Raw genomic sequence first — 25,273 nt, 5'->3', positions numbered from 1 at the left:
ATGTAGCAGACTAAAAGAAAAGCTTTCGTGAGACGCACAAAAAATTACCATGTCTTTATATCTAATTGCATGTTTAGCAACTCAAGTTGTAAATTACTATAGGGTCAGTGGCCACATTAACTACAATAGGACTTGAAAACATTTTCATGATGGGTAAAAAAAGCATTCATTCCGTCAATGCGGCCGTTGAACTTAACTATCAAGTCAAATAATCCATTGGTTTGATGGTCAGATAGCGTTGTAAAACGTGTTGTAACACCACCTGCACTTAATTAGGTCTGATGATGAGCACACTTAAATTTGAGTGCCGATCCAAACGTATTTGAGTGTGAGCAATGAGCATACTTTTTGACGTGAGTTGAGTAACGAAATCGTTGCTGAGCAGAGAATCGCTACTCTATGAAAATGGGCAATGGGTACATTATGACGTAACAAACAAATGACGCATATTTTTTAAAGGGAGTTTGTTATCTCATTAGTAGGGCGATTTTTTTTTGACATGTCAAAAAAAGTCAAAATTAGGTCAAATTGTAGCGTTAGGTCAAAATTTGTCAAAATTGTTTACAAAATCAAACTTTTTTTGACCTCTACATTTAGTTTGTATCGTAGATTTTGCGCTGTCTGTGAACTTATCATTTGATAATTTACAGCCTGTAGCCTACTTTATACGCCTACCGTTGTAAACGGCCCATCGTCTGCTCATTGTGAATCATAAACGGTCAAATGAAACAAATAGTGACACGGTTTTATGGTCAACGTACCGCAATATCCTAACTGAAGCAAGACTGCTTTGGCATTGCATGGTTCTTACATCAAGAAGCGCAAGCTGAAAAATTGTTATATAGACAACATTGTCAGAATGAAGCAACACGGTGCATCACCAGCAAGCAGTGTGCACACAACTTCAGTGTTGTCAGCTAACAACTGCTGCTGTTGAACGTTCTTTCTCCATTCTTGACAAGCTACTTAAAAAGAACAGACACTTTCTACCCGAGATAGCGCAGTGGTATAATCCGGGGCTGCAACACCAATGGGTGTGGGTTCGATTCCGACCGAGGTCGACTTCATAATTCCGATAGCTAAGTGTTGGAGGTTTACCTAGGCTCCTCCTCGCCACCTCATCCGCGTAAGCGGTGTCTTACAAAAAAGCCTAGAGGTGGGCCGTGCTATATGTTGGCAGTTACGGAAAATAATGAAAAATATTGGCCTGGTGTAAATGACCATAGTAGTTGACAAACACCATGAATACCACAAAACAAACAAATAAAACAAACACTTTCTACCCGAGAATGTAGGAAAGTATCTTTCGTTGTACTACAACAAATTTTAATTATTCCACCATAATACGTAATGTAACTACTGCAATTCTTCATAGGGCCAGATTTCGTTAAAATACTAGTTTTTTCATGTAAAAATTTGTCAGTTTTTGAGCCAAAAACGTTCTTTCAAGCCAATCTACTTTGTAAGGACAGACAGTTCCAACCAGAACTGAAGATAAGTAGTACAATTTTACCATTATGTGCGAAAACACCTAATTTGCATACGTGAGGTCAAAATTTGGTCGAATTTCAGTTTTTTTAGGTAAAAAAAAGTCAAAATTTAGATTTTTTAGGTCAAAATCTTCCGTTTTTTAGGTAAAAAAAATCGCCTTACTCATTAGGCCTTTTCAGCGCAATCCATATATTGTCTGCCAACATAGCTTCTAAGATGCAAAATAGATGTAATCGTGAGTAATCGTGATTACTTTTCCAATGTAATCGTAATCGTAATCGACTACTTCCCGATTTTGCTGTAGTCGTAATCGTAATCGTAATCGCGTCATTCAGAAGTAATCGTAATCGTAATCGATTACATTCATGAAGTAATCACCCCATGTCTGATCAGAATATAGTGACGTGCGCTGAGGGTCACGACTGGTGAGGCACGGACCACCCCCACACACAAATAAACGCGCGCACGCAGTTAAAGTATCTGATGCATAGACCTAAAATGTCAATAACAACAGCAGCGGTTTTAAAGAGCACCTTTTATTCACACTGATAGCCGTTGCAATTCCAAATTCTACACTACATGTAGGACTGGTCGCTATTGTGCTAAATGGACAATTTTAGACGGATATAATTAGCCTACTATCTTTTCAAGTACCGGTATAAATTATTCGAAGCACATGAAAATAGCATTCTCATTTACAAATCACTAAGCAAAAGGTATCACTCGGGCAATTGAGCAGTGAAAGGGGTCCGTGGAAGGTCGCCTGGAAATGGAAACTACGCAAAAATACACTATCCTTTGAGAATGACGCTGTGAGTGGGGCTGTGACTACCTTCTCTGGTCATTTGTTATCTTATTTTAGGCCTGGGATTTGATGAAATAGAGTGCATCTTGATCGTGATAACCCTCTCCAGTCATCGGCTTTTGAAATTTCGGGGTTACGCGCAAATGCCCACAAAACTTGAAGGGGTCCGCGATCAAAGAATCCCTGAATTAGAGGACGCATCCAATATTGCTTACTATTGCCTTAACTGGAACGATAAAAATGATAATTATACACGACGATTTCACTTAGTGACGCAAACCTATACCAAAATTGCCTCCTAAATCCCAAGTCTTAAAATTAAGTCTTTGGCATACGAAACTTTTCAAATAGATGTCGGCGTAGTCGAAAACATATCATGGTGCAACTGGGGAAAATCTACTTGAGTACTTCGAAAAAGTAGAAGTACTTCATTGCTGCGGGAGCCACAAGATGGCATGTCTATATGATGAGCAGTTTTAGTAAGGGCTACTTAAATCATCCCTAGCAATATGGCTGTGTACAAGAGATCGTATGTATCGAGAGAGACGGATCCTTCCAGTGTTAGGGTTCAATATTTTTTATATGTTTGCGTCGAGCAATTAGAATATATTTTGAAGTTTTCGATATCTGATGTGTACGGAAATATCAGGGCATTGGTGGTTCAGTGGTAGAATTCTCGCCTGCCACGCGGGAGGCCCGGGTTCGATTCCCGGCCAATGCATTTTAATTTCAGTACCGAGTCACATAACAATGCATAATACCGTGGAGATAGGAGGATATTATCGATAACAACTCGGGTACCATGAGAATATAAAAACTGGTCTCATATGAACTGATAAATCGGACTTGGTCGGTCTTATAGTGTGGAACTCTGTACTAACATCCACACGGAACCGCCCGTCACCTTTTGCTGAGCCTTACGCTTACCGCCTTTATCATATTCCAAATTTACATTGTTTGTATTATGCTGGGTTGAATTACGATTTTTACCCCAACCGTATGCAACTTAATATCTAAATAACATCCGTAATTTTCGAATGCAGATCATAACATTATGATGTCATAACAGAATGTAATAGTCAAAGTTCAAATATATACCGTTTATGGCACCACAATATGGCCACGATATGGCTCTCGGTAGGGTCGACTGCATAGTACCATAGTATGACTTGGCGTGATTTTCGAGATGTATATTGATACTGATATGGGGACCACGCACCGCCCGCGCAAAAATGCAATCAACCTGTCATCAGTATCAATATACATTGTATTAAATCGCGCGCAGCACGATGAAAAATTTCAAATAGCATAAATCTGCTTAATAATAATAACATTTATGTTGATTTACGAAATTCCTTTAAGCCTCCTTCAAGCCTTCAAAATTCCGGACATTTGGACATATTTTACCATTTTCTCCGGGACGCAGTTTTTACAGTGAAATTCCGGACATGTCCGGGAAATTACGGACGTATGGCAACTCTAAATTATACATATCCAGTTGGACAATTCTGGGGTGAATATAATCGAAGCATTCTAAACCACAAAAAGAGAGGCAATATCTTTCGCATACCATTGATGATTTGCTGCACTATGTTTCGACGTGACACTATCCGATGTCAATGAGTGCCGATTTACCAGGCGTCGAACACTGTCTGCTCTGCTGAATCTGCTCTCGAACTCCGCAAACCTTGCGTATCAGTCTTATATTCAATATAACATAACCAAGCACTCTTAATGGAACAAGGCTTTGGTTGGTTAAAATACGAAGATGTATGATCAAGATTCGCAATAGTGCTCGCTCGTCCGTTGCTCGATAGAATGGAGAGCGAGACAACGGTAACGAGCGCAATTTATACAAACGAAAAAGACAATTTAAAACAGTATTCAAACAATCGAATCACTAAAATCGTACAAATACATTTAGTAGAAACATGAAATGCAAATAAGGACAGTTGGAAGACGAACTGATTCCTCTAAAAACCTTATCAAATAAAGGATGAAAAAAAACATGCGCAATCGCAAACATGCTAAATATGCCTGTAATGGCTTATTCAAGTATGCAGTTTCGAAGAGTGTGGTAGTAGAGTTATGTCGATGGCTACTTCTCGCAGTTGTTATGACGATTTCACACATAAAAGTGACCCAAGCATATACTAAAACTAATTTCTGATCTACATAATCTAACACCTTAAAAGCAAGTAGTTTGATCCACAAAACTGTTCAAATAGAAGTGGAAGTAGTCGGAAACAAGACCGATTGAGCAAGTAGTGAGAGTAGGCAAAACCTACTTGCATACGTCGAAAAGTAGGCCTACTTCGTTACTGACGGAGCTAGTCAGTCTGTATGACGATGTATAGGCATACTGTCCCCACAAAATGACTGTGTTCGCTGTATTCAAGAGGTTGAAAGTAACGAAAGATATAGAGATTCATCTATAGTGGTGGGAATAAGATTTTTTGTCAACTTGTCAGTATTACAAAAATAAAATTTGTCCAAGACGACTCTGTTACATTGGCAGTAAAGAGTGAAACAACTTTGAAAGGTATGGAGGCATCGCTGAATTAGAATAGTATGTACTTTCATCATTTCTCGATAAGTTTGAAAATGGCAACTTGAAAATAAAAAAGTCGAACCAACCTAGTTCAAGTGGTTTAGATAGGCTAAATATGCTACCCCTCAATGGTACCGTATCGCATTGGTGGTTCAGTGGTAGAATTCTCGCCTGCCACGCGGGAGGCCCGGGTTCGATTCCCGGCCAATGCAATTTTATTTCAGTATCTCGCCACACAACAGTTCACGACACCGCGACGATCGGTATTGCGGTAATATGAGAATCTAACAGATGGTCACGAAAATCACGCCAAGTCATACCATGGTACTATGCAGTCGACCCTACCGAGAGCCATTTTCGTTTGATATTATTTTCATACGCTAATGCGATTTATTGTAAGTTTGACGAATCATTAAAAAGCCCTTTGATTATTCGTATATATTGCTATTACGATCGCAAAGAAACGTACACTTCAGGTAATGAATGACGAGGTAGCTAAATGCATTGCTATTGGCGTTGATGATAATCGAGGATATTTGTTTGTCTGTGGAATTCATGGCGTTTGGCCACTACTATGGTCATTTACTCCAGGTCGATATTCTTTATTTTTATTCCTTATATGCCAACTTGTAGCTCGAGTCCAGGGCTGGGCACAATGATACGAGTACTCAAATCTGAATCGAGAATTAATTTTAATGATTCGAGTCAAGTAGTAAAAGACGATTTTTTCGAGTACTGAAATCATACGCTTCTCGCCACTGAAAGTTAATTTATCAACGAGAATTATAGTTTCGATACTAATTTTCACTGTTGAAGCCTTGAAACCTTGATTGGCGGTATCGTAACATGCGAAACATATAGTACAAAGCTACGAAGGTTACTGGACGTAGCACATTTCCGAAGTTGGGAATATGCCACAACATTGTCACCAAGTGGAATGAAATCGGTATGGTCGAATACCAAAGTATCATTTATGAGATGGATAACAGGAATTATATTCTTTGTGGGGCCATAAACGGTACATATTTTAACTTTGACCATTACGTTTTGTTATGACATCATAATGAGTGATACTCAATGACTCGACTCGAATCGAATTCAGAATTGTTCGATTTTGCCCAGCCCTAAGCACCACCCACTTCTAGGATTGGCGAGTAGGAGCCTAGATAAACTCCCAACACACACACGCACACATATATATTAATTCTGGACCGACCTATGGTCGGACTTGAGCTAGAGGTCGATACCGATGCCGATTATCGACACACTCACATGGCCGATAACCGATTTCATAGGCCGATATTAAGATGGAAGGAGAAGAGAACCATTTCGAGAAAGTATTATATATAAGGCAAGATGCCATCACATGTACATGCTACAGAAAGCTGTACAGCAAACGATAAAACTCAAATTGCAAATAATTATTGCTTAATTGTGCACATTCATTGGAATTTGAGATAACCCCAAAAGCACAACGTGATACAGAATTGCAGATCAGTCCATTTGAGGTAGATTGTAGTCCAGGAAACATAGTTTGCCTGCATAATCACCCAGTTAAACTCGTCCTGCAATGGTAAATCTGTCACATATCGCCCTTTGCGTCGTCGATTTCTTGAGATTGAGAACACGGAACATTGAATTTCCAATATTTTTTAATTTTTTTATATATAAAATTTCAGCCGCGATATGGGCATTCATATGCCCATACCGATAATCGGGAAGGTTCCAAATATTGGCCTCGATAATCGGCCAGGTCGGTAATCGGTCGACCTCTAGTCGGAAATGCGCATGGCGAGAAATAGGGGGCGCTGGGCTCAGGGGGCGGTATGGGAGGCGGTGAAGAAAATGGCCTAGCAGTAGATAGTGTAGCAAGGACATATTATTAAATAGTAGAGCAGTAGTTCTACATATCCCTGAGTTCTCATTGCAAACTAACATTCTACCATATATCAATTTACACTGTAAATTGCGATGATTCGACAAAATCTGTCAAATCAATACGTGTTTCGTTGCGCTCATCGCGAAATATCCACCGACGATATTTCCATGAATGCAGTGGTTTATTTTAATTCATGTAAAATGAATTTGGTGTACTTTTGGATTGCCAATTCCCATTAAAACACTCCCATCACGCTGTATAGCTACTCCAAGTCGTTTCGACACCTTCCTATCTTTTCTCTGTATTACAGTTTTGTGCTGTCTTAATTGATATGATGGAAATATTAATAAACTGAATTACTTATACTGATAGCTCGGGTTATTTCCACAAAATGCTGTGAACTGTGAACTAGATGTTTTATCCTGCAGCGCACTGCGTGTTGATATCGCAGAGGCAATGTATACTATAACTTTTGAAAGTTATGCCCTTTGTACATTGAAGATGTCTCGAAGCTGTTCGGTCAAAAGAATGACTAAATATACTCTGTATTTCGGAGCTACAAAATTAAATCCTCAGAAACATTCTTCATCGTATCATAAAGGATGATGCTGCTTAGTGTTGTCACCCCCATTCATGTTAAAGTTAGGAGCTTGGTGCAGTAGTAAATTTAATGTGAGCAAATCTCTACCGGATGCTCAGTCGATTTAGTAGTGACATAATGCTATAAAACAAAACCCAATACAATTAACTTCCCCGTATTGCCAATCGCAGAGGAGAATTCGGAATCTGTATACATCCTTCTCGAACCAAATGCTATGAAGACGTAGGCTTTACTCGATTGTTGCTATAACAACCTGGCTTTGATCCCGAAAATTGCAATTACAATTACACAGCTTATTAGTCGAATGGTTTAATAGTGAAGTCCCAACCCGGAACAGGACTTCGATCACATATCCATTGTTATTTTGCTACAGTCCTTAAAATAGAGGGGCGCCAGACCCAGGTAATTTTTGAAAGGGGGCGCAGGAGAAAAAAAGGGTAAGAACCACTGATGTAACGCTTGGAATTTAGAGTGCAGGCCAGGACTGGACAACATGCGTCCGTAGAATGGAATTTGTACGGCTGTGGTCACGTAATTCAATTAGTATGCATGTGTTGGCGGCCGTCGACATGCAAATTGAATTTACGAATTGACTCCCCAATTTTTGACAGATTTTAATTAATCTTGAAATTTTCTTCGTGCTGCGTGCGATACAATACGACTTCATTTTCGATTTTAATGTAACGCCCTTTGCAATCTGAGCCCCGCAGTACTATGTGAACAGCAGAGGAAAAGGATGCGCCCCATATAGAAATATCAACTTGGAATTGTGTGCTCCTCATGAAAGAAATTGGGCGAATCAAATGTCTTTCCACTATACGACATTCCGACAATCCTGATGAGATGCCAACAAATAACAGCATGCAACAGTGTGACTAATAACAATTGGCCCATCCGAAGGTCCATCATCATTTATAACTTTTCCCTAAATTTTCGAAAGCACCCCTTCCATTAACTACCTGTGAATCTGATCTTATGGGCTGCGAAAGGATGAAAGCTTGATACTATAATATGTGAAACCACCATCATATTACCGACAAAATTCATTCGTGAATCTCAAAAGTTTTTCGCGCTCCGCACAAGTCACAAGTCAAACTCACTTTCACAGTTTAGCCTCGATTCAAGTCGAGTCATTTTCAATTCTCTACCGTGTCAAGTCCGACTCCAAGTCAGTGAGCATAGAGCGTTGAGTCCGAGTCACGGTGTTGTGACTCGAGTCCGAGTTCATGTCGTTACTTCACTGTTCAGTTCTGGTTCCAATCCGGTTCAACCCACTTTTTTCAACTCAGCTCGGGTGATATAGATCAGTGGTTCTCAACCGCCGGTCCGCGACGACTTTCCGCCGGTCCGCCAGGCATATTTCAATTTTAAACAGTAATTTCAAGATGCAATATGTTGAAACGATAAAATAAATAAAACCTGATTCATAACTTCGCGAGGTAACATGTTCGATCTGACTTGAAGTTCAGGCCGTATCATTTGACGTCATGCGAGCGACAAATAAAATCTGACGCACTAAACCACGCAGTTTGCGCGATCATTCGTTTTCGATTCATTCATTTTGTGCAGGACCGTAACTGGCGCACCCAGAACCCCCAATAGGAGCAGGGCTGAGCTTGATGGGGCCAAAAATTGTTTCGTGAAATTGAATAAATTATAGAGTTTTTTTAGAAACTTTATCAAACTTATTTCAATTTTTTCGCGATTTGCGCGATTTAGTGTCTCTGAATGTCTTGGATATTGGGTGCCCTTACCCCAAGAAATACACATGTTTAACAAAAAATAGGCATTTCGGCGTCAGCCATTACTGCGACACACGCATCAACACATATTTAAGTTCAGGCTAACATGGTATTCCGAAAATTGTGCCGAAAAGTGCCGAAAATGACTTCCCTTTGTTAACCGAAAACTTCGATATGCATATGTCTAATTGTCCATAGGCGCCCGAATGACTTGCGACTAATCTCGCTGTCCAGGCAATCTGTACCCCACCGGACAGATGCCATACCACAGAGAAAAATATTTGTAAGTGAAGAAATACCAATCTTTTAGTTTAGTAAGCTTGGGCGATTTCAATATCTATTCACTATATATAACATACAGTAGGCCACGAAGTAATGACATGCAACGAAGTAATTAGCCCAACAGGCCGGCCCGAATATGTTTAATTAATAATTTCGTGCTCCAAATTTTTCAATTCAACATCTCACTCAGCTCTACTGGAAAATCTAAAACATTTATAGCAAGATATATGCAATTATCAATATTATTGACCGATTTGGTCATGAATTATGGAAAAGTTTCTTGCTTCGCGTGATTAGGCTACATAAACTCTTTGTCTACACTAAGTAGGATGAATGTACTCACAAGTACTGGTGAAACCATCCATCCAACTGTGGGTTTGGGTGGGAGGGGGGTCTTGCGAAATACTTTTTCGACCCTGATTTTGTGGATGGTCAAGAAAAGCTGTTGTCAGGTGTTTTCGTACGCAGCCTTTTATTCATAGTAGCCTACGCCTGGTGGTAGTGGGAAATGAGCAAAGTAGCAAGGCTATCTTACCTCGACTCAGCAAACTCACTACCGTAAAATGGATGCCATCTTAATCATGATTATTTACGATCAATACCCTCAAAATGTCACTCTGTGCCACCATATACTTGGAAGAAAACTGTGTGATACTTTACATTTTGGGTTAATTTCAATTTTTGAAATTTCGAGATAGTGTACTGGTTATGCGTCCGGCTTCTCGAGCGGTAGGTCGTGGGTTCGATCCCCGGCCGCGTCATACCAAAGACTCGAAAATTGGTATCCGCAGCTATCCTGCTAGGCGCTCGATCAGCAATCATGGATAGCATGGAGGAGAAAAAAAACGGGGGCGCAGACTAGATGACCTCATGGGGCCGTATCGCAACTCCGTCGTCAAAGCATCTCGATGGTGCAGGCGAAAAAGAATATCATATCTCTCTCTCTCTCTCTCACCGGTCCGCCAAACATTTTTTGAAAATCAGTTTGTGACCCTATTTTCCACGTAGCAGGACTAATAGACGAAATATCAATAATGTAGGGATTGGGACTTATTACTATTCTTAGAAGTTACAATGAAATGTCTCTCTTGGCCGTCCTAGTTTCGAGCCATACGACTTCGTTCGAGTCATGCACAATGACTCGAGTACAAGTCGAGTCACTACAGAAATTGACTCAAGTCGAGTCATGTTACGCATTTCACATAATGACTCGAGTGAACAAAAATCGACTCGAGTCATTACAACCCTGCGAGGAAGGCCCGTGCTATGTAAGTCGGCAGCTCAAGAATAATCGAGAAAATTAGCCTATAGTGCAGAAGGGCAATACATGATGAAGCAACAGTAAGGTAGCTCTGTCGCAATCTATCATTTGTTGGAGACGATAGGCTAACTTGCATGGCCGGGTAGAGGCTTTATTACACTGGTGAGCACATATTTTTTGGAAACAAAGTAAGAGTGGTTTTGGGGGTTCTGAAGGGCACTGATTCCTAATTTGACCTTTCTTTTTTCTTCAAATTGGCTCTTGTTGTGGAGATAACCCATGGGGCTATTTTCACCAAAATCTCCCATTTTCGCGGTAATGACCATAAAATCGGTTGAGTCGTACTACAAAGTTTAAAAAATCAACCTACTTGTTAATTCTACACGCAGAAGACTCTTCTAAATCAAAATACAGCAACAGCACTATATTTAGGGGTTATAGATTTATCATAGTTACAGATTTTCATGGATATCAAGTAGGCCTACATAAATAAACTCCAGTCATGTACATAAGTATTTACCTAGATACTAAAATAACGTGGCATTAATTCAATAAGTTTTTCGTCAAATTTGAAATATTCAGTTGGGATATAATATTGATATATTTTAAATCACAATTGTTTTTTGTAATATTTTCGCCTGTAAGCTATTGAGTGCAGTTTCTTGAAAGGTTCCGGCAATGGTCTGTCATATGTTCAATTGTTCATCTCATCTGCCCTGACATCATTCTTTTGTTGTTTTGATGTCTAGGTAGAGCCTCTCCCCTTTCTAATCAACAAGATGATCAGGAAATATATCAAGATGACTGAACAGGAAGTGAACTTTTATGCTCATGTTAGTGCTCAAGTGTTCCATATGCAGATACGAATTTTCGAACAAACTGTCTGTGGTTGGGTGCTTTATAGCTTATAATCACCTAAAAAGTTTTATTTACTACATCTTAGGAGAAATTACATGCAGTGAACTCTCACTTGCTAATGTGAAATTGGAATCTTTCATCAATATTCGAATGTACCAGATTTAAGCTTCTAGTTTGATAGGGTTACTAGGTATACCCACTTTGTTGACTCAGCGGAAAATTATCCATTTACCGGTCAAAAGAAAGGAGACGCACTTGAGAATTGTAGTTAAGCCTTTCAAGGACAAATTTAATAGTTTTATACTCCTCTTTAATCTTGGTAGAATGACCAATTGATACAGGAGAATATGTATTTCCGTTGTGCAAAAGTACAATTTTCAGGCTTGACAAACTGCTTTTTTGACGAACAAATATTTCGCATCATGTCATGTTAATATTGATAGAATGAAACGAGGGTTCTTCATAGTCAATTAGTTATTTATGCGCAGTATAAAACTAGAAAAAACTACGATCTTCTTCCTACCAAGTGAAATATTTAAGGGTAAATACAGTAATTTTGGGCTTTGTTAGGGGTATAAATATCTTCTGACAAAGGGCCAATCGGACAAAACTAATGTGATATTCGTAATCAGCAACCTCAAAAACCCCAGATACGGATCTCAGATGTTCCGCCTTAAAAGAAAATTCATTTTGTTGGCCTGTGTTATCAATACACAACAGCAGATGCGAGTGTCGTCTGCTAGGCCTCGAGCGACAATGCATTTCGTAATGTTCGGTTTCTTTGCTTTTGGTAATCATCGCGGACTATGTGACTATATATTTCACCAAAAATATTCCCATATTGCTAACAAACATCGATCTTCCTGCCCAATCTAAAAGGATAGGCGAATCACGATTTTGTCTATCCTAGCTTTTACTAACAGATACGTACACAGCGATAAAGCTGCTATTCTAACGGCAGCTCATCCTCGACAAATCCCAATTCCAGAACCTATCGACCCTCGCGTACGCCGTCTCGCGAAACCACATTGAAAGGACTCTTCAGACGATAGCATTTCATTTCTACTGGACTAAAAAGGCACGAAGTACGCACAGAAACGAAGCACAACACAGACACAGCATATGGTGAAACATTGAACTGCATATAGATTCGACGAGTGTAATGAAACCGGCGTGAACAGACTAAAGATTGCATTTTATGACATCACAGTTGGCTGGAAGCATAGAGGTGCAGTACAGACGGACAAAGCAAAATTCGGCTTACAGGTCGCGATTAACAGGATTAGCATGCGCATACGAACTATAGTATGATTATGACAGTGTGGCTTGAAGGGTGCCGTGTGATCGACGTGAGACATGTATCTCCTGTGCAGAGGCTGTCCGTAACGAAATACGTCTACTTTTTGCGAGCACAGAAGTAGGCTTTGTGTACCTCTGTCACTGAAATAGTCTTCATGTGACTTGGTAATGGCGACTTCCACTCGTAATGGAGTGGCAATTTACTACTACATCTACTTCGACTTGAGTAGAAACGCTGATCACTTTGACAGACTCTGCGCCTATGAGGTTATATCAGAAATTCATCATCTGGGAACATGAGATGTGACTGACCCACTGATGAGTGTGCAATTGAAGGTATGGAATGTCACAAGAAAAAAATAATTTCATGATTGATGATAGTTTGTGAACTTTCGTCATTAGCATAGATAGCAGTGGTCGTTCAATTGAAATTGTATATATACTCATTATAATGTACAATCAATCGGAGCGAGGTACAATGCGGCACAGAAAAACACTGTCACTTTGAGACGAGCTTAGATATTTGAAGTGTCTTAGAAGGTGTCTTGGTCTTAAAGTAACGACATTATCGAAACTGGATTTTGCGGACGAGATTTGCGAAATTTGGAGATTTAGATTTTACTCCACAGCTAAAACAATCCACTTATATTCTTATTGAAACTGGCCAACTGATAGGCTGAGTCTCACGCTGCGACGCGCGATTGTCATTCTAAAACTCATACAAGAAAGATCCTTTCTTGCCGGCCGGACGAAGTGGAGTTGGAAGTGTGAGATTAGCGGACAAGTCACATACGATTCTTGCACCCAATGCCAATATTCGGTGGCTGTTACCTGATGATTAGCTGATACAGTGGTGGACGCACGACGTGATAACATAGTAAGGAGAAAAACGGCATAAGTGTTATATACTGCATATTCGACAAGATAAAGAAAATTACTAGAGGAGCTAGTGATAAATACATTTTCGCAAGTACCATGAGTATGATGTCAGAGAATCCAAACGGGCTGTGTTACTGCAGAAAAGTGTCACAAATGTACGAAAAGCTTAAACATGCTCAAAGATGAGTAATCAACATCAATTTAGAGTTTGTTACGTGGTAATTACTGCATATTTTGATGGGTCATTTAATGTACCGAACACATTCCTGACACTGAAACAACAAGAATACGTTGTGAGACAAAAGCCAAAATTAAGACAACTACTGGCCATACGCTGATATTATCTCCGAGTCCACAAATCGGAAACGTATTGTGAACGAGACAGTTTGGAAGTGACGACAAAAATACAAGAATAAAAATCGACAGCGAGGGACCCTAACAGTGCCCACGAGAAAACGAAAGCATTTTACACGATTTTGAGCTTATGGAGATACAGTGTCTTAAAGCACTGCGATTTCGAAAAAGATACCCTACAGAAGGTGGTCAAATTGAAATTATTTTCTCAGCCCGGCTCTGCCACAAAAGGTCATTCATAGTTAGCAACTGTGTGTGCGCTGAGTTAAGCCACTAGTGTACACACGACAAGTACTCCAGCACTGAAATAGCTCCGTTTCCCTTTCTTGCTATCGGTGAGCGTGTGAAGCACTGGTGATCTTGTATCGTCTCAAATTCGATCAACGCTGGTTGGCCGGCACAAATTTCCATCTTCGTCGTCAGACAATATCAGACCTAATGAAAATAGTTGAGCCGTAGATGACTACGATTGAGGTTATGCAGCAGAGCTTGGTTCGATTTCATCAATTTATAGCGCTGCCAGGCTGGATGTTTTGAGATTGCCGAAGCATTTCAAAAAATTTTCAGCTGATAACAGTGGTTTCCAAAGCAGGCCTAGCACTCCTACGGGGGCGCTAGTGACCTGAACAGGGACAACAGCTACAGCTGGGCGTAAATTAAGGAACAACTACTTAATCTAGTACTTTCAATACCTTTCATTTCTTACTACCACGTGAAGTAGTTTTACAAGTCTTGGAAATAGGTACTTGAGGCGTTACTTCGATTTCTACTTGAGTTGTGAAGCTGACTGCTGACCAGGGTTGTAACCAAGTCATAAAGCTCCGAGTCACAAGTCAATCTCACTTTTATAGTTTTGACTCGAGTCAAGTCCGAGTCCAAGTCATCGAGCAGAGGTTCGAGTCCGAGTCATGGTATTATGACTCGAGTCCGAGTCCAAGTCATTGTGTTGACTGCTCAGTTTCCAGTTGAAGTCTTGGTAAACCCACATTTATAACTCAATTTAGTGATATCGAATGATTCGCATTTATAACATAATAATTTCCTCACTTTTAATAGCTCCTGGTCGCATTTTCCAGTACTAGGGTGGTTAATAGGGTGGTTATTTTACTGTTCTTCGAAATTACAATGAAATATCGGTCTTGTCCGTCTGAATCTCGAGTCATATGACTTGGTTCGAGTCATGCGCAATGACTCGAGTCCAAGTCGAGTCAATACACAGATTGACTCGAGTCGAGTCATTTCCGTATTTTGAGAAAATGACTCGAGTCAAGTCGAGTCATCAGAAAATCGCAACTCGAGTCATTACAACCCTGCTGCTGACTAGTCGTGATTTCAGCCCGACACAAGCAAAGTACCTCCACGAAATTCACCTTCTTCCGTCGAGTCAAACTCGCAATCCTCCAAACCGGCTCGGTAATGCAAGAGAAGCAAGGCAAGCGGCTGCAGTCTGTCGTCGGATTTCGAGATTTTTTTCCAGATTCGTTTCCACTGGCGTGATCCGTTCTCGTAGCGCTTCAGCTCCTGGAAATGCGCCAGAATCAATCAATGCCGTTATGTAATAAAGTGCTTGCACTTGTTCAGGATGCCTGAGTACGTTTCGGTAATGTTTACTACTTACTCAGTTGGTTGTGTTTTTGGCCTCCTTCCACTTCTAGTTTCGAATTTTTTCTGTATCAATACTGAAATTTTGATTTTGTAATATTGTGCTAAAAAATGTGTATCACGTCATTTGACATGAATATCCAAACGCGATTACGATGTCATCTGAACAGTGTCGAGTTATTCGATGGAAGGAAGGGACAAATGCTTCTGCAACAAAAATTTCGAGCCCTGTATATCGGGACTCCAAAAATGACTAGGTTTGACGTAGGCCTCAGCCGCCAATGGTCGTATCGCTGGACACCATTTCACCGCAATACTTTCATGCGTTTTGGAAAAAAACTTCTGTCTGTCAGTCTGATCCAAACAAAATCTGGATCCAGACATGACTCGAGATTCAGTCTGATTATGTCTCAAAATTTGAATTGGGATCTAAAAACGTGACTTGTCAAGAGAAAACAAGCCACCTGCCAGTAAGAGAGAGAGAGAGAGAGAGAGAGAGATCAGTCTTGTTTTCGTTTGCGCCATCGAGGTGATTTGAAGATGGAGCTGTAATCGAACCTTTAGATAAGATCATCGCGTGCTCTCCATGCTGAGTGGCTACTGGGGAAGCCACATATTACAGTTATACTATCATTATCAAGTATTTGGTCTGACCAGCCCTGGATTGAAGCCACAATCTGACGATCAATAAGTCGGATGCTCTACCATTGAACCATCTCATCTCAAGTCTATGTCGTTGCATATTAAACGATTGTCAAATGCATGAACATGGCAGACGCGAGAAGCGTCGGGGGCGCCATTAAAGAAATCTCACTTCGAGAAATTGTTCCTTCTCGGCGATCTCGCTGTTCAGTTCCGTTTCCACCTTTTGAATTTGACTCTCAAGCATCCGCCTTCTCTCCGACATCGGAAGGTCTCTGTGTAGGTCTCTGAATCGAATTATATTTCCGAATGAATGCAAGAGTAATGCAACTGGATGTGAAGGGCTGGGCGCAACAATTCGAGTGGCCGAATCACAATCGGGTCTTGATTATGTCTATATGACATCAAAATGAGTGATATCTGTCAGTTAACAGATTCTGCACCATAACCACATACTCACAGAGCCTTGCATGCATCAGATGTCATGTCAGTAAAAGGATTGATGGGACATGACTCTTGAAGGGGCACTGCGCTCCAAATATGTGGTCTCGAATAAAAGTTGAAAGTCACCATATTTGAACCGCAGATAAGCGATTCTGACGACTGTTCCTACTGCACGTCATAAATCTCTATGGTATCGAGGTCACGCTTCATCAATTATTAATCCAGTTTGCAAAACAACATTGCAAAAATTGCAAATTTCCGAAAGCGATCTCACTTTCCCATTTCCTTGGCGTTGACGGCAAGCATGTCTTCTGAAGTCTTCGAGAGCAGCTGCGACCCCTGCTTGAAATGCAGCATCTCGGCCGGATTGTCGCGGTGCCTCTTCGGCAACGTCATGTCCATGATTTTGTTTCGCAGGCTGGCGGCCGCGTTTGGTATTCCGTCCGAGTCTTGAAACGGAAGGGTAATTTACGAGACCCGTGACGCCGACAACTGGCTGCGAATCGACACCAATATACCTGAGGTGCTGCCGTCGGTATCTGTTTCATTGTCGATCGGAGAGTTATTGCGATGGTGGCAGTCGTCTTGTATGCAAGCTCCTTTGTGAAAGAACAGGCTTGAGAATTTGACATCCTCAATTGGAGGTGAGACGGAAACAGAGTGTACATGTGCAATTGTGCATATACAGTAGGGGTGTTCAAAAATGATTTTTTTTTCTCAAATTGTACTGGCTACACTTGATAAAATTGTTAGGTTACCTAATTGAAGCCTACACACCAAATTTGGTTCAATTCCAACCAGTAGCCGCATTTCTACAGGAGAAGAAAGTTCATTTATTGCATAAAAATGAATAAAAAAAAATTAGATAACCTAACAATTTTATCAAGTATCATTTTTGAACATCCCCAATGTACAGTACATGCACCCACCACAGCGATCCACTCTTGCTGATTTTAAAATTATCTAGCTACACACACAGTTTGAGAAGGCCCGGCCAGGCTCAACCGAAAGACTGTAGGCCTACAAACCTTAACGTAAAAGTTCGTGATCTATCAGTACAGTGTGAAATAGGCTCGTTAAAGCACAAATCCCGAAATAAGTAACGCGAGCAAATAGAACCTAGCGAAAAACTCTAATTATGTTGAAACATGTCATCAAGAGGGCAAGTTTTTGTTGCACTTATTTTTCACAAAACTTGCACTAAAAAGCTGCACTTTCGGCGGTCAAGCCTGAATGTACTTCATATAGGAAAGGACCTCAAATTAAACGACAGTGAAATAATCGAGCAATCTATTTACATATAGCGCCAAATAATTTCAGCAAAAAGTTGGTTGCCTCATTTGATTCAGCGGTTGGTTGCATAAAACATCGAAAAAACTGGCAAAAAGTTGCAGGAAAAATCGAAGAAGTTGCAAAAAGTTGCATGAAAAATGAAGAAAAGTTGCTAGAAGTTGCAAAATAAGATCCCTTCAAACAGCTTAAAACACCAAACTACATAACTTCCGAGTATTCATTAAGCTGCCGGGAGTTCAAAAAAAACATGCCCTGGTCATTACTGTGAGCCTCATACTGTGAATCAAAATAGTCGAGTCGTAGTTGAAAAAATAACTTGGAAACGATGATGTTCGCTACGTTGGTAGCTAAAAAATGCTGCATGCTGGCAACAAGGATAAGGTAAGCGATGATGATAACACGAAAACATTCCAAAGCAAATGTTAACAGTCCAAAAATCAAAATTTGCGTCGCAAACTTTTGCATGCATTTGAATTTCCATGTACTGCACAATATTCAAAATCTGAAAATTGAAAAATCTGCGTCTATCATGTAAGTAACTGAGCGAATTCACCGCTTGAAAACAAAACGAAACCACTCCCGTACCGGCGCATTCGTGCTTGTCCTTGAAAGTGTCAGTACATCGTTTGTGGCAGACAGCATGACAAGCGACGCATTGCAGCCCTGTTGAAAGTGCGACGAAATAAAAGAAAAACAAATGCGTACATGTACAGACACAATCATAGCGAACAGACTGACAGTGAGCCATGCACGTTGCAAGCACAGCATTTTGAGTACTCAAAATCTGGTTGAGTCTTGAACAAAATTTTCAAGATGAGCACTGACGATTTGCTCCGTGTACTGTGACTTCGCCTCAACACAATCAATCATAAGGATTTGATATGATGGCGGATGAAATCAAAGCATGCACGTAGTGGCGAAATTTACAATCTACCACTCCTGCATAATAAGACAAACAATCAATCTTTTAGTCAAACGGAAACGTCACGTAAAATGTGAGCCCGATCCGATAATTGTACATTAAAGGTAATAATGATAGATGAAAAGCTTCAAGAGGAACATAGGGTTTGTATATTCAACCACTCCGTGGGTTACTTATGAGAGATACTCTCATGATTTCATTCTAAACGTTGGTTTTTGCTCGATCAGTAATCTGGTTGACTGAAAATTTAGTGAACTGGAAAGAAATCCCGTCATTTTACCCGATTTCGTCCAAATCTTCTTCTTACAATCCGTGCACTTTGTGCTCTTCGAGAACCTCACCGGTTCGAACTGGTGCAAACCGGTTCTGCGATTCGTCAAAACGCCGATTGTGACCTCACCGTCTTGATTCGTGTCTGAATCTGCAAAAATAACATCAAGTATGGATATTTCGCGTATACTGTATATTCTCAATGAGTAATTCTTCACCGAAATCCTCAGAAACGCTACCGCGTTCTTCCAGGACCTTTGATTTCTTTGGTTCCTGTTGGCTTTTATTGGTGCTACTGCTCAAAAACCCAATGAGTTTTCTTGTGAGGCTTACTTTCTCTAAACAATGTAAGCAAACACAAGTGGCACACTGTCAACCAACAAGGAGGCTAAAAGAGTCTATTTGCAAAGTCACCGAACTCAATGTCATACCTTTAGGCACGTCGTCTTTATTATTGGTTTCTGTCTCTGGAACATTTCCGCTGGATTCCTCGACAATATCTTTGCTGTCATCGCACGAGTTGGAGGAACGTTCGGGTACGTCGGGATTAGTCTGAGTCGGCCTCGAAATCAGTAGTTTTGGGCACCGAGTGGATTGGGAAAAGTGGAAGTCCTTGCCTGTCGGTAAAATATACTTAAAAAAGTGTGCTACACTGTTCTATGCCATCAGTAAGTGAAGGCCTACTGGGCACCAGCCTCGGACATCCAGATAACTGTTGCTGTAGAATTAGACTAATTAGAGCGATATGTCGACAATCTTATTCTAATCTAATTTGTGAAATGTCTCTATGCTCTAATTCTAATATAGGCTAATTTCCGTATTTCCTGAAAATGCTACCTGTGTTGTATAGCAGCAGCATAGCGTATAGAGCGAAACGAAACAAGATTTGTGTGTATGACATTATGATGCTTATGACAATGAACGGTTTGATATGCACTGAATTGCGTCGTCTGGGCATGACGTCAAGCGATCTCCCGTTGAGATTGTTTTTCATTTGAACGCGAAATTAGGTCATTGATTGCTGTGGGCGCTCAATAACCGACAGCACTGCCGGATTCGGTGGTAATTTATCATGCACGGAAGTTTGCCAACATAGGAAGCTGGTATAATCACTATTTAAGTATGTACTATGTACTTAAACCTAATGAATTGATGCTATTTTGGTAAATTTGAAAAAACTCCAACCCCCCCTCCATTTCAAACTCTCCTTATCCAGCTGAATCGAACTGAATCCTTCTTTTCAAATCTAATTTTTGAATCTCCGAATCGCTTTGAATTCACGCCCGATGAATTTCGATAATTAACATACAGGATTACCAATTGACATACGAAATTTACCTGTTGCCTGCGATAAATTCTTCAACATTTCATCGGCGAGGTCATTCGCGTCCCGAGTGTTCGCTGATTCCTCGGATTCGGGAGGATTCGCATGATTGCTGCTGTTGTTGTGGTTACGCGAATGCGGGAGCAACTAACAAGAAATGAGTGTAAATTGAGACAAAATTCATTTTTGTATCTCCTACGTATCAGCATGCAGTGGTGCTGACCAGTGGAGAGGTTGTTTCCATACTATAAAATATATGTTTGAAGCTCTGGTTTGTGTGGTTCTGCCATGTAATGTTCTCTTCTTTGAATACAATTCGACTATGCTTGAGTATATTCATTTATTAGGGTCAATAAGTCGTTATTAAGTGACTCTTCTGTCGAAAGATTCTGCAACGTAGGAGTTCAGCGTACATGTCACCCTGCGTGAAATAGCTGAGCAATATTATGATAGTATGGAACCTGTCACGGCGACTGATTCACCAGTTTCTGAGATTAAGAAATACCGGTTTCAAGTGTGCTCGGCACATGAAAAGGGATCAGCAAGTTTAGCTGCCGTCCCTGGATTAACTACCGAGCTGGGGCTTCGATCTTTGCTAGGACGATTGCGTTGCACAATTATACCTGCGCACCACAGCCCATCCTGCATTGATAAACGTGTAAACAACGTTTAAGGTAGGCAGTACAGCAGTTAAAATTCGAATATGTATCCGATCGCATTTAATAGTGTTTACGGTGAGCAGGTAAACGGGCGACATAAGGTTTCATATTGGCGTTATACAGTATACACATCAGCGTTCACGAGTGTTTACGGAGTAACTTCTAATGGCGCGTGATTCTTTTGAATGATTGAGTGTGAGTGTAGCGGTGATCTAATACTCAGACGCGTAACCGGAGGTGACCCCTCCCCCTTTTGAAACCCTGTGTTCTGTTGTCTACTGGTCTTTCGTTTAACTGCACTCTGGATAGTGTCGCTGCCTTAAAGTTATTCTGCTGTATAATATACTGATTTCACATTGCAACCTCGTCGTATGAGTTATTGTTCAAACAAGATAAAGAACATAACAGAAACCACATTTTTTGAAATGTCCATTCTAACTCAAATATTCAGTTGCAATTCAACAATTCGTATCATCAGTGTTGCGTGCAGCCAATTAGCGAGAAGCGGTTGCCAATTAACGAGAATCCTCTGGCTCTGAGCACAACGTAACGCCTAGTCCTGCTGAGATCGGTGCGAAATTGGGTCATTGATTGCGGAGCACGCGGCGATCGTCGCTGGCCTGGTAATCGCGTTTCCACGTAGCCTGATTCCGTTGGCTTGAGCAAACGCATATACCTACAATAGACCCGGTGCGCGCTATACCATTGTTGGCCTTTACAATTGCATCCGCATTGGCTTGATGTGCATAATATCATCGCTGGCCTACTCAATCGCATCTGCAATAGGCCTGAAGCGAAACATATCCAAGCTTGCCTGACTATCACGTCTCGGGCCTAGGATGCTTTGGCTGCAATCAATGTTCCCTCTAAGCTTCGCACGTGCGCAAATGCGCAGTGCTGACACGGTTTCTGCGCACAGAAAATCGAAGTTGCGCACAATAAATCCGGACTGATGACCTTATTTTTTAGTCGTTACGCACAGTTGTCCAAGGGTCTGCGCAGTAACTTATTGAGTGTGCGCAGACTCTTCCAAAATTAGAGGGAACATTGGCTGCAATCCCTCGAAGGTTTGGAGACAATGCCGTTAACTGTATGCTGGTTAGCGATTGTTAAGCCATATTGAGTAAATAGTGACATCGCGATACTGAATGACATCCAATGTCTGCAAACAGAATTCAAAGTGTGTATCTGATTTCCGCTAATGCTAAAACAAAATGATCAGAAGACGTGCGTCAAAACTCGAGTTATAAAAGACGATAAATGTCTGAACCACCAGAAATTATTATAGAACAGATTCCAAAACGGGCACGGACATATGTTGAATTGCGAAAACTGTCGCCGAGGCTGTGTAATGTGCGGTACCACGCTCGCCAATTTAATTGTTAATCAGCATGCAGGGACTCGCCAATTGACAGCGCTATGGGACTGTGGGCAAGCTCCGTCAACACCCGGAGAGTGTATGATCTTCATTTCACTAATGCACTTAGCCGTAATGAATAAACGCTATATTGGTAATTAGAAAAAATCGAACCCCCTTACTTTTCGGATGACTACGCGCCTGCTAATACTCATCACGATAATCAGAATAACTGGCAGTGCACTGGTTTATTATCCGAAGCGCCTCATGTTTAGCACAATTTAGCGACCTAAAGAAAACCTGCAATGCGATGGTGACAAATACAGAACTATAGCCACGTATCTTTACAGTGTAAACAGATGATTAGGAACACTCCCTCCGGCTCAATGGTAATTCACGACTAGTTCCCTCTTACAAACGTCCATATACTTAGAGTTCGTCATTCATGCACTTGCTCTTCTATCAATCTGTTAACCCGAAGTAATGATTTTCTCATTCTGCTTTGGCATCATACAGGCTAAGCTTTAAACTCGGAGTGGAGACCGATTGAACACTGCGCGCCGGAAGGCCAGTTACTTAATTTCCGTGACACAGCCTGGGCTGTTTAAGCGAATTGAGTAAGGTTGAGAACCACCGTTTACCTTTTACCATGCTATTATTTCAGCCAATCGCACTTACCTTAGCTGTCAGTGTGGTGTCACCGTAGCAGTACTCCTCGCGAAAGCTGTTCCTACTGGAAACGGGATCGTTGAAAAACCACCTGCGGACAAGATTACATTTAAATTTTATCAGATTATCTGACTCGCTTGAAGTTTTACTTATAGGTGCATTCCAACTCCGTTTTATCTACATATCCTTATAATCTTACGACTCTTGTGTGCGACGCCCAAGCGTAGGGATGATATATTGCTATATTCGGCACTCTATGTCAATACTTCCAAACCTTTGTCAGTTCGCGACCCCCTGATAGTAAGTATCATTGTGTGACCCACAATTACATATGACCAGACGAATGAAAAAACAAATTAATGAGAAATGGAACAAAGCATTGTATATACAATTTACATGCAATGTACTATAAATACGAAAGTTACGCTTGCATGTTGGATAAAGATAGATCAAGTCTAGGCCTGATTCGAGATGGGTTCATATGCAACTGGGGCATGGCAAGAGAAATTTGATGCAGCCCTCTATGACATATTGAATAGAAAACTGCTACATTTAAAAATGATTCACGACCCAGCTGAAATACCTTCGTGACCCACTGGTCGGGAATCACTGCTATAAATTATTATATTTTTATTATTATTACACCGAAATATTTGATAAACAGCCTGAAAATATCTGATAACCATTCTCTCAAACTCATTTGTCTTAATGATCACTTGTCTATTAATTATACTTGCAGTGACAATATCCAATTAAGAGCCTGATGACAACATGCTCCACGTGTGTCTTATATGTTTACTAATGTCCGATAAACATCCTGATAACAACATACTTGAAGTCGTGCGGCAATTCGTTCGGAGCCGATAGCGGGAATCGCCTCGTAACTCGTCGCGAAGTCACACCGCTGCAATACATTTCCAGCTCACACAACGGAACGGACAGGCAAGCGATGATCTGATACGGCTTTCCTTTGACAACGCCAAGTCTGTTAACCTGCCGGAGCACAAAGAACGATGTTTAGTGGTCATTAACGTCTACTTTTTTGAAACACTCGAGTTTTAGTTTTAGTCTACCTGCGCTAGTTACACAAGTAGAATTTTAAAATTTCAGCCATTTTATAAAACATTTGAATGACCAAACATTGTGTTTGGTTTACCTGATAGGAGAGTGAAGCTTTTTCACCTGTTTTCATATTGAGAAGTGCCTATATGATAGAATTTGGATAAATAGATAGTTACTTGTTAAAAATATGACGCTGATTAGCTGGAATTTTTCCAACTTCATTGAGATAGCCTCGATGCAACGATGGCAGCCATGAATAGGAAATAAACTGACATGCATGTAAAATGCAGAAAATATATTTCCAAGTGCTGGTCAAGTGGTCATTATCTCGAAGTATCTTTTGTAGTACCAATATAAAATTCAGCTAGTGGTTGTTTTCAGCACATCGCATCTTGGTAACCTAGAAATTTAATTACTATACCAGTGATATTAGGAAAAAAAGTTTTTTTGAAGAACAGGCAATATATTACACTTTATCCAGTGGTAGTATTGGGTAGTTTTGGTAGAATTGATAAGTGATGCTTTCTCCACGTTGAAGGTTAATTGTGATGGTGGAATTACCTGTTGCGTCCAAAATCGTATGTTCAAATATCTGTGTTCCGTTTTCAGATTGAAAGAAAACTTTTCGTTGTCCCAAGAATACTCCCTCTGATTGCAATTCGCCAAAGTGGTCTGTAAAGAGGGGGTTGAAATAGTAAAAAGAACTGTTGGAATTCTTAAATATATACATCAGCAATCGACTAATATGTAAATTCCAGACTGATATCTATATGTGAGCGCTAATGTGCTGGTTTGAAGGGTGATTGGGGGATAGGAGAAGAAATACTCCAACTAGAACCAGAAAGATAGTGCAAGCAACAACACAAATCAAAAGAGGACCAAATAGAGAGACAAAACCAGGTTTAAGACAATATAACTAGATAGATAAATCGATATGATAGACGGATGGATAGATAGGCTTTTATTCGTAACATCAATAAATAAAGAAGTGTACAAAACAAATTATGGTATAGACTAACTGATAAAA

The 25,273-nt window shown here is 40.5% G+C and overlaps 1 protein-coding gene and 2 non-coding genes across 6 annotated transcripts in view; 2 read left to right on the top strand and 1 right to left on the bottom strand.

The window, feature by feature from the left end:
- The first annotated feature begins 2,946 nt into the window (after positions 1 to 2,946).
- On the top strand, positions 2,947 to 3,017 carry Trnag-gcc (transfer RNA glycine (anticodon GCC)). Its single transcript has one exon. It is a non-coding gene; the product is annotated as a tRNA-Gly (tRNA).
- Positions 3,018 to 4,988: 1,971 nt separating this feature from the next.
- Trnag-gcc (transfer RNA glycine (anticodon GCC)) lies at positions 4,989 to 5,059 on the top strand. The gene has a single exon. It is a non-coding gene; the product is annotated as a tRNA-Gly (tRNA).
- Positions 5,060 to 12,510: 7,451 nt separating this feature from the next.
- LOC145447617 (PDZ domain-containing protein 8-like) overlaps positions 12,511 to 25,273 on the bottom strand; it is a 32,879-nt gene continuing 20,116 nt past the window's right edge. For 2 of the 4 annotated variants that reach the window (XM_080325856.1, XM_080325858.1), the window contains exons 19-31: positions 24,808 to 24,918; positions 24,017 to 24,177; positions 23,194 to 23,275; positions 20,514 to 20,646; positions 19,607 to 19,792; positions 19,394 to 19,513; positions 19,186 to 19,326; positions 18,569 to 18,646; positions 17,209 to 17,289; positions 16,965 to 17,139; positions 16,419 to 16,533; positions 15,358 to 15,523; positions 12,511 to 14,437 (exon numbers count right to left, since the gene is read on the bottom strand). In XM_080325856.1, the coding sequence (XP_080181982.1) occupies positions 14,373 to 14,437; positions 15,358 to 15,523; positions 16,419 to 16,533; positions 16,965 to 17,139; positions 17,209 to 17,289; positions 18,569 to 18,646; positions 19,186 to 19,326; positions 19,394 to 19,513; positions 19,607 to 19,792; positions 20,514 to 20,646; positions 23,194 to 23,275; positions 24,017 to 24,177; positions 24,808 to 24,918 (1,614 nt within the window). In that variant the 3' untranslated portion in view covers positions 12,511 to 14,372. The remainder of the gene's footprint in view (positions 14,438 to 15,357; positions 15,524 to 16,418; positions 16,534 to 16,964; positions 17,140 to 17,208; positions 17,290 to 18,568; positions 18,647 to 19,185; positions 19,327 to 19,393; positions 19,514 to 19,606; positions 19,793 to 20,513; positions 20,647 to 23,193; positions 23,276 to 24,016; positions 24,178 to 24,807; positions 24,919 to 25,273) is intronic. The other 2 variants (XM_080325857.1, XM_080325859.1) reach the window with 2 other exon arrangements.

The sequence above is a fragment of the Botryllus schlosseri genome, chromosome 10, assembly GCF_051294905.1.
Source record: "Botryllus schlosseri isolate E-star chromosome 10, Bs_hap1, whole genome shotgun sequence".
Classification (NCBI taxonomy): Eukaryota; Metazoa; Chordata; class Ascidiacea; order Stolidobranchia; family Styelidae; genus Botryllus; species Botryllus schlosseri.
Note: the sequence above shows the minus strand (reverse complement) of the source record. Positions and strands in the feature narration are given on the sequence as shown.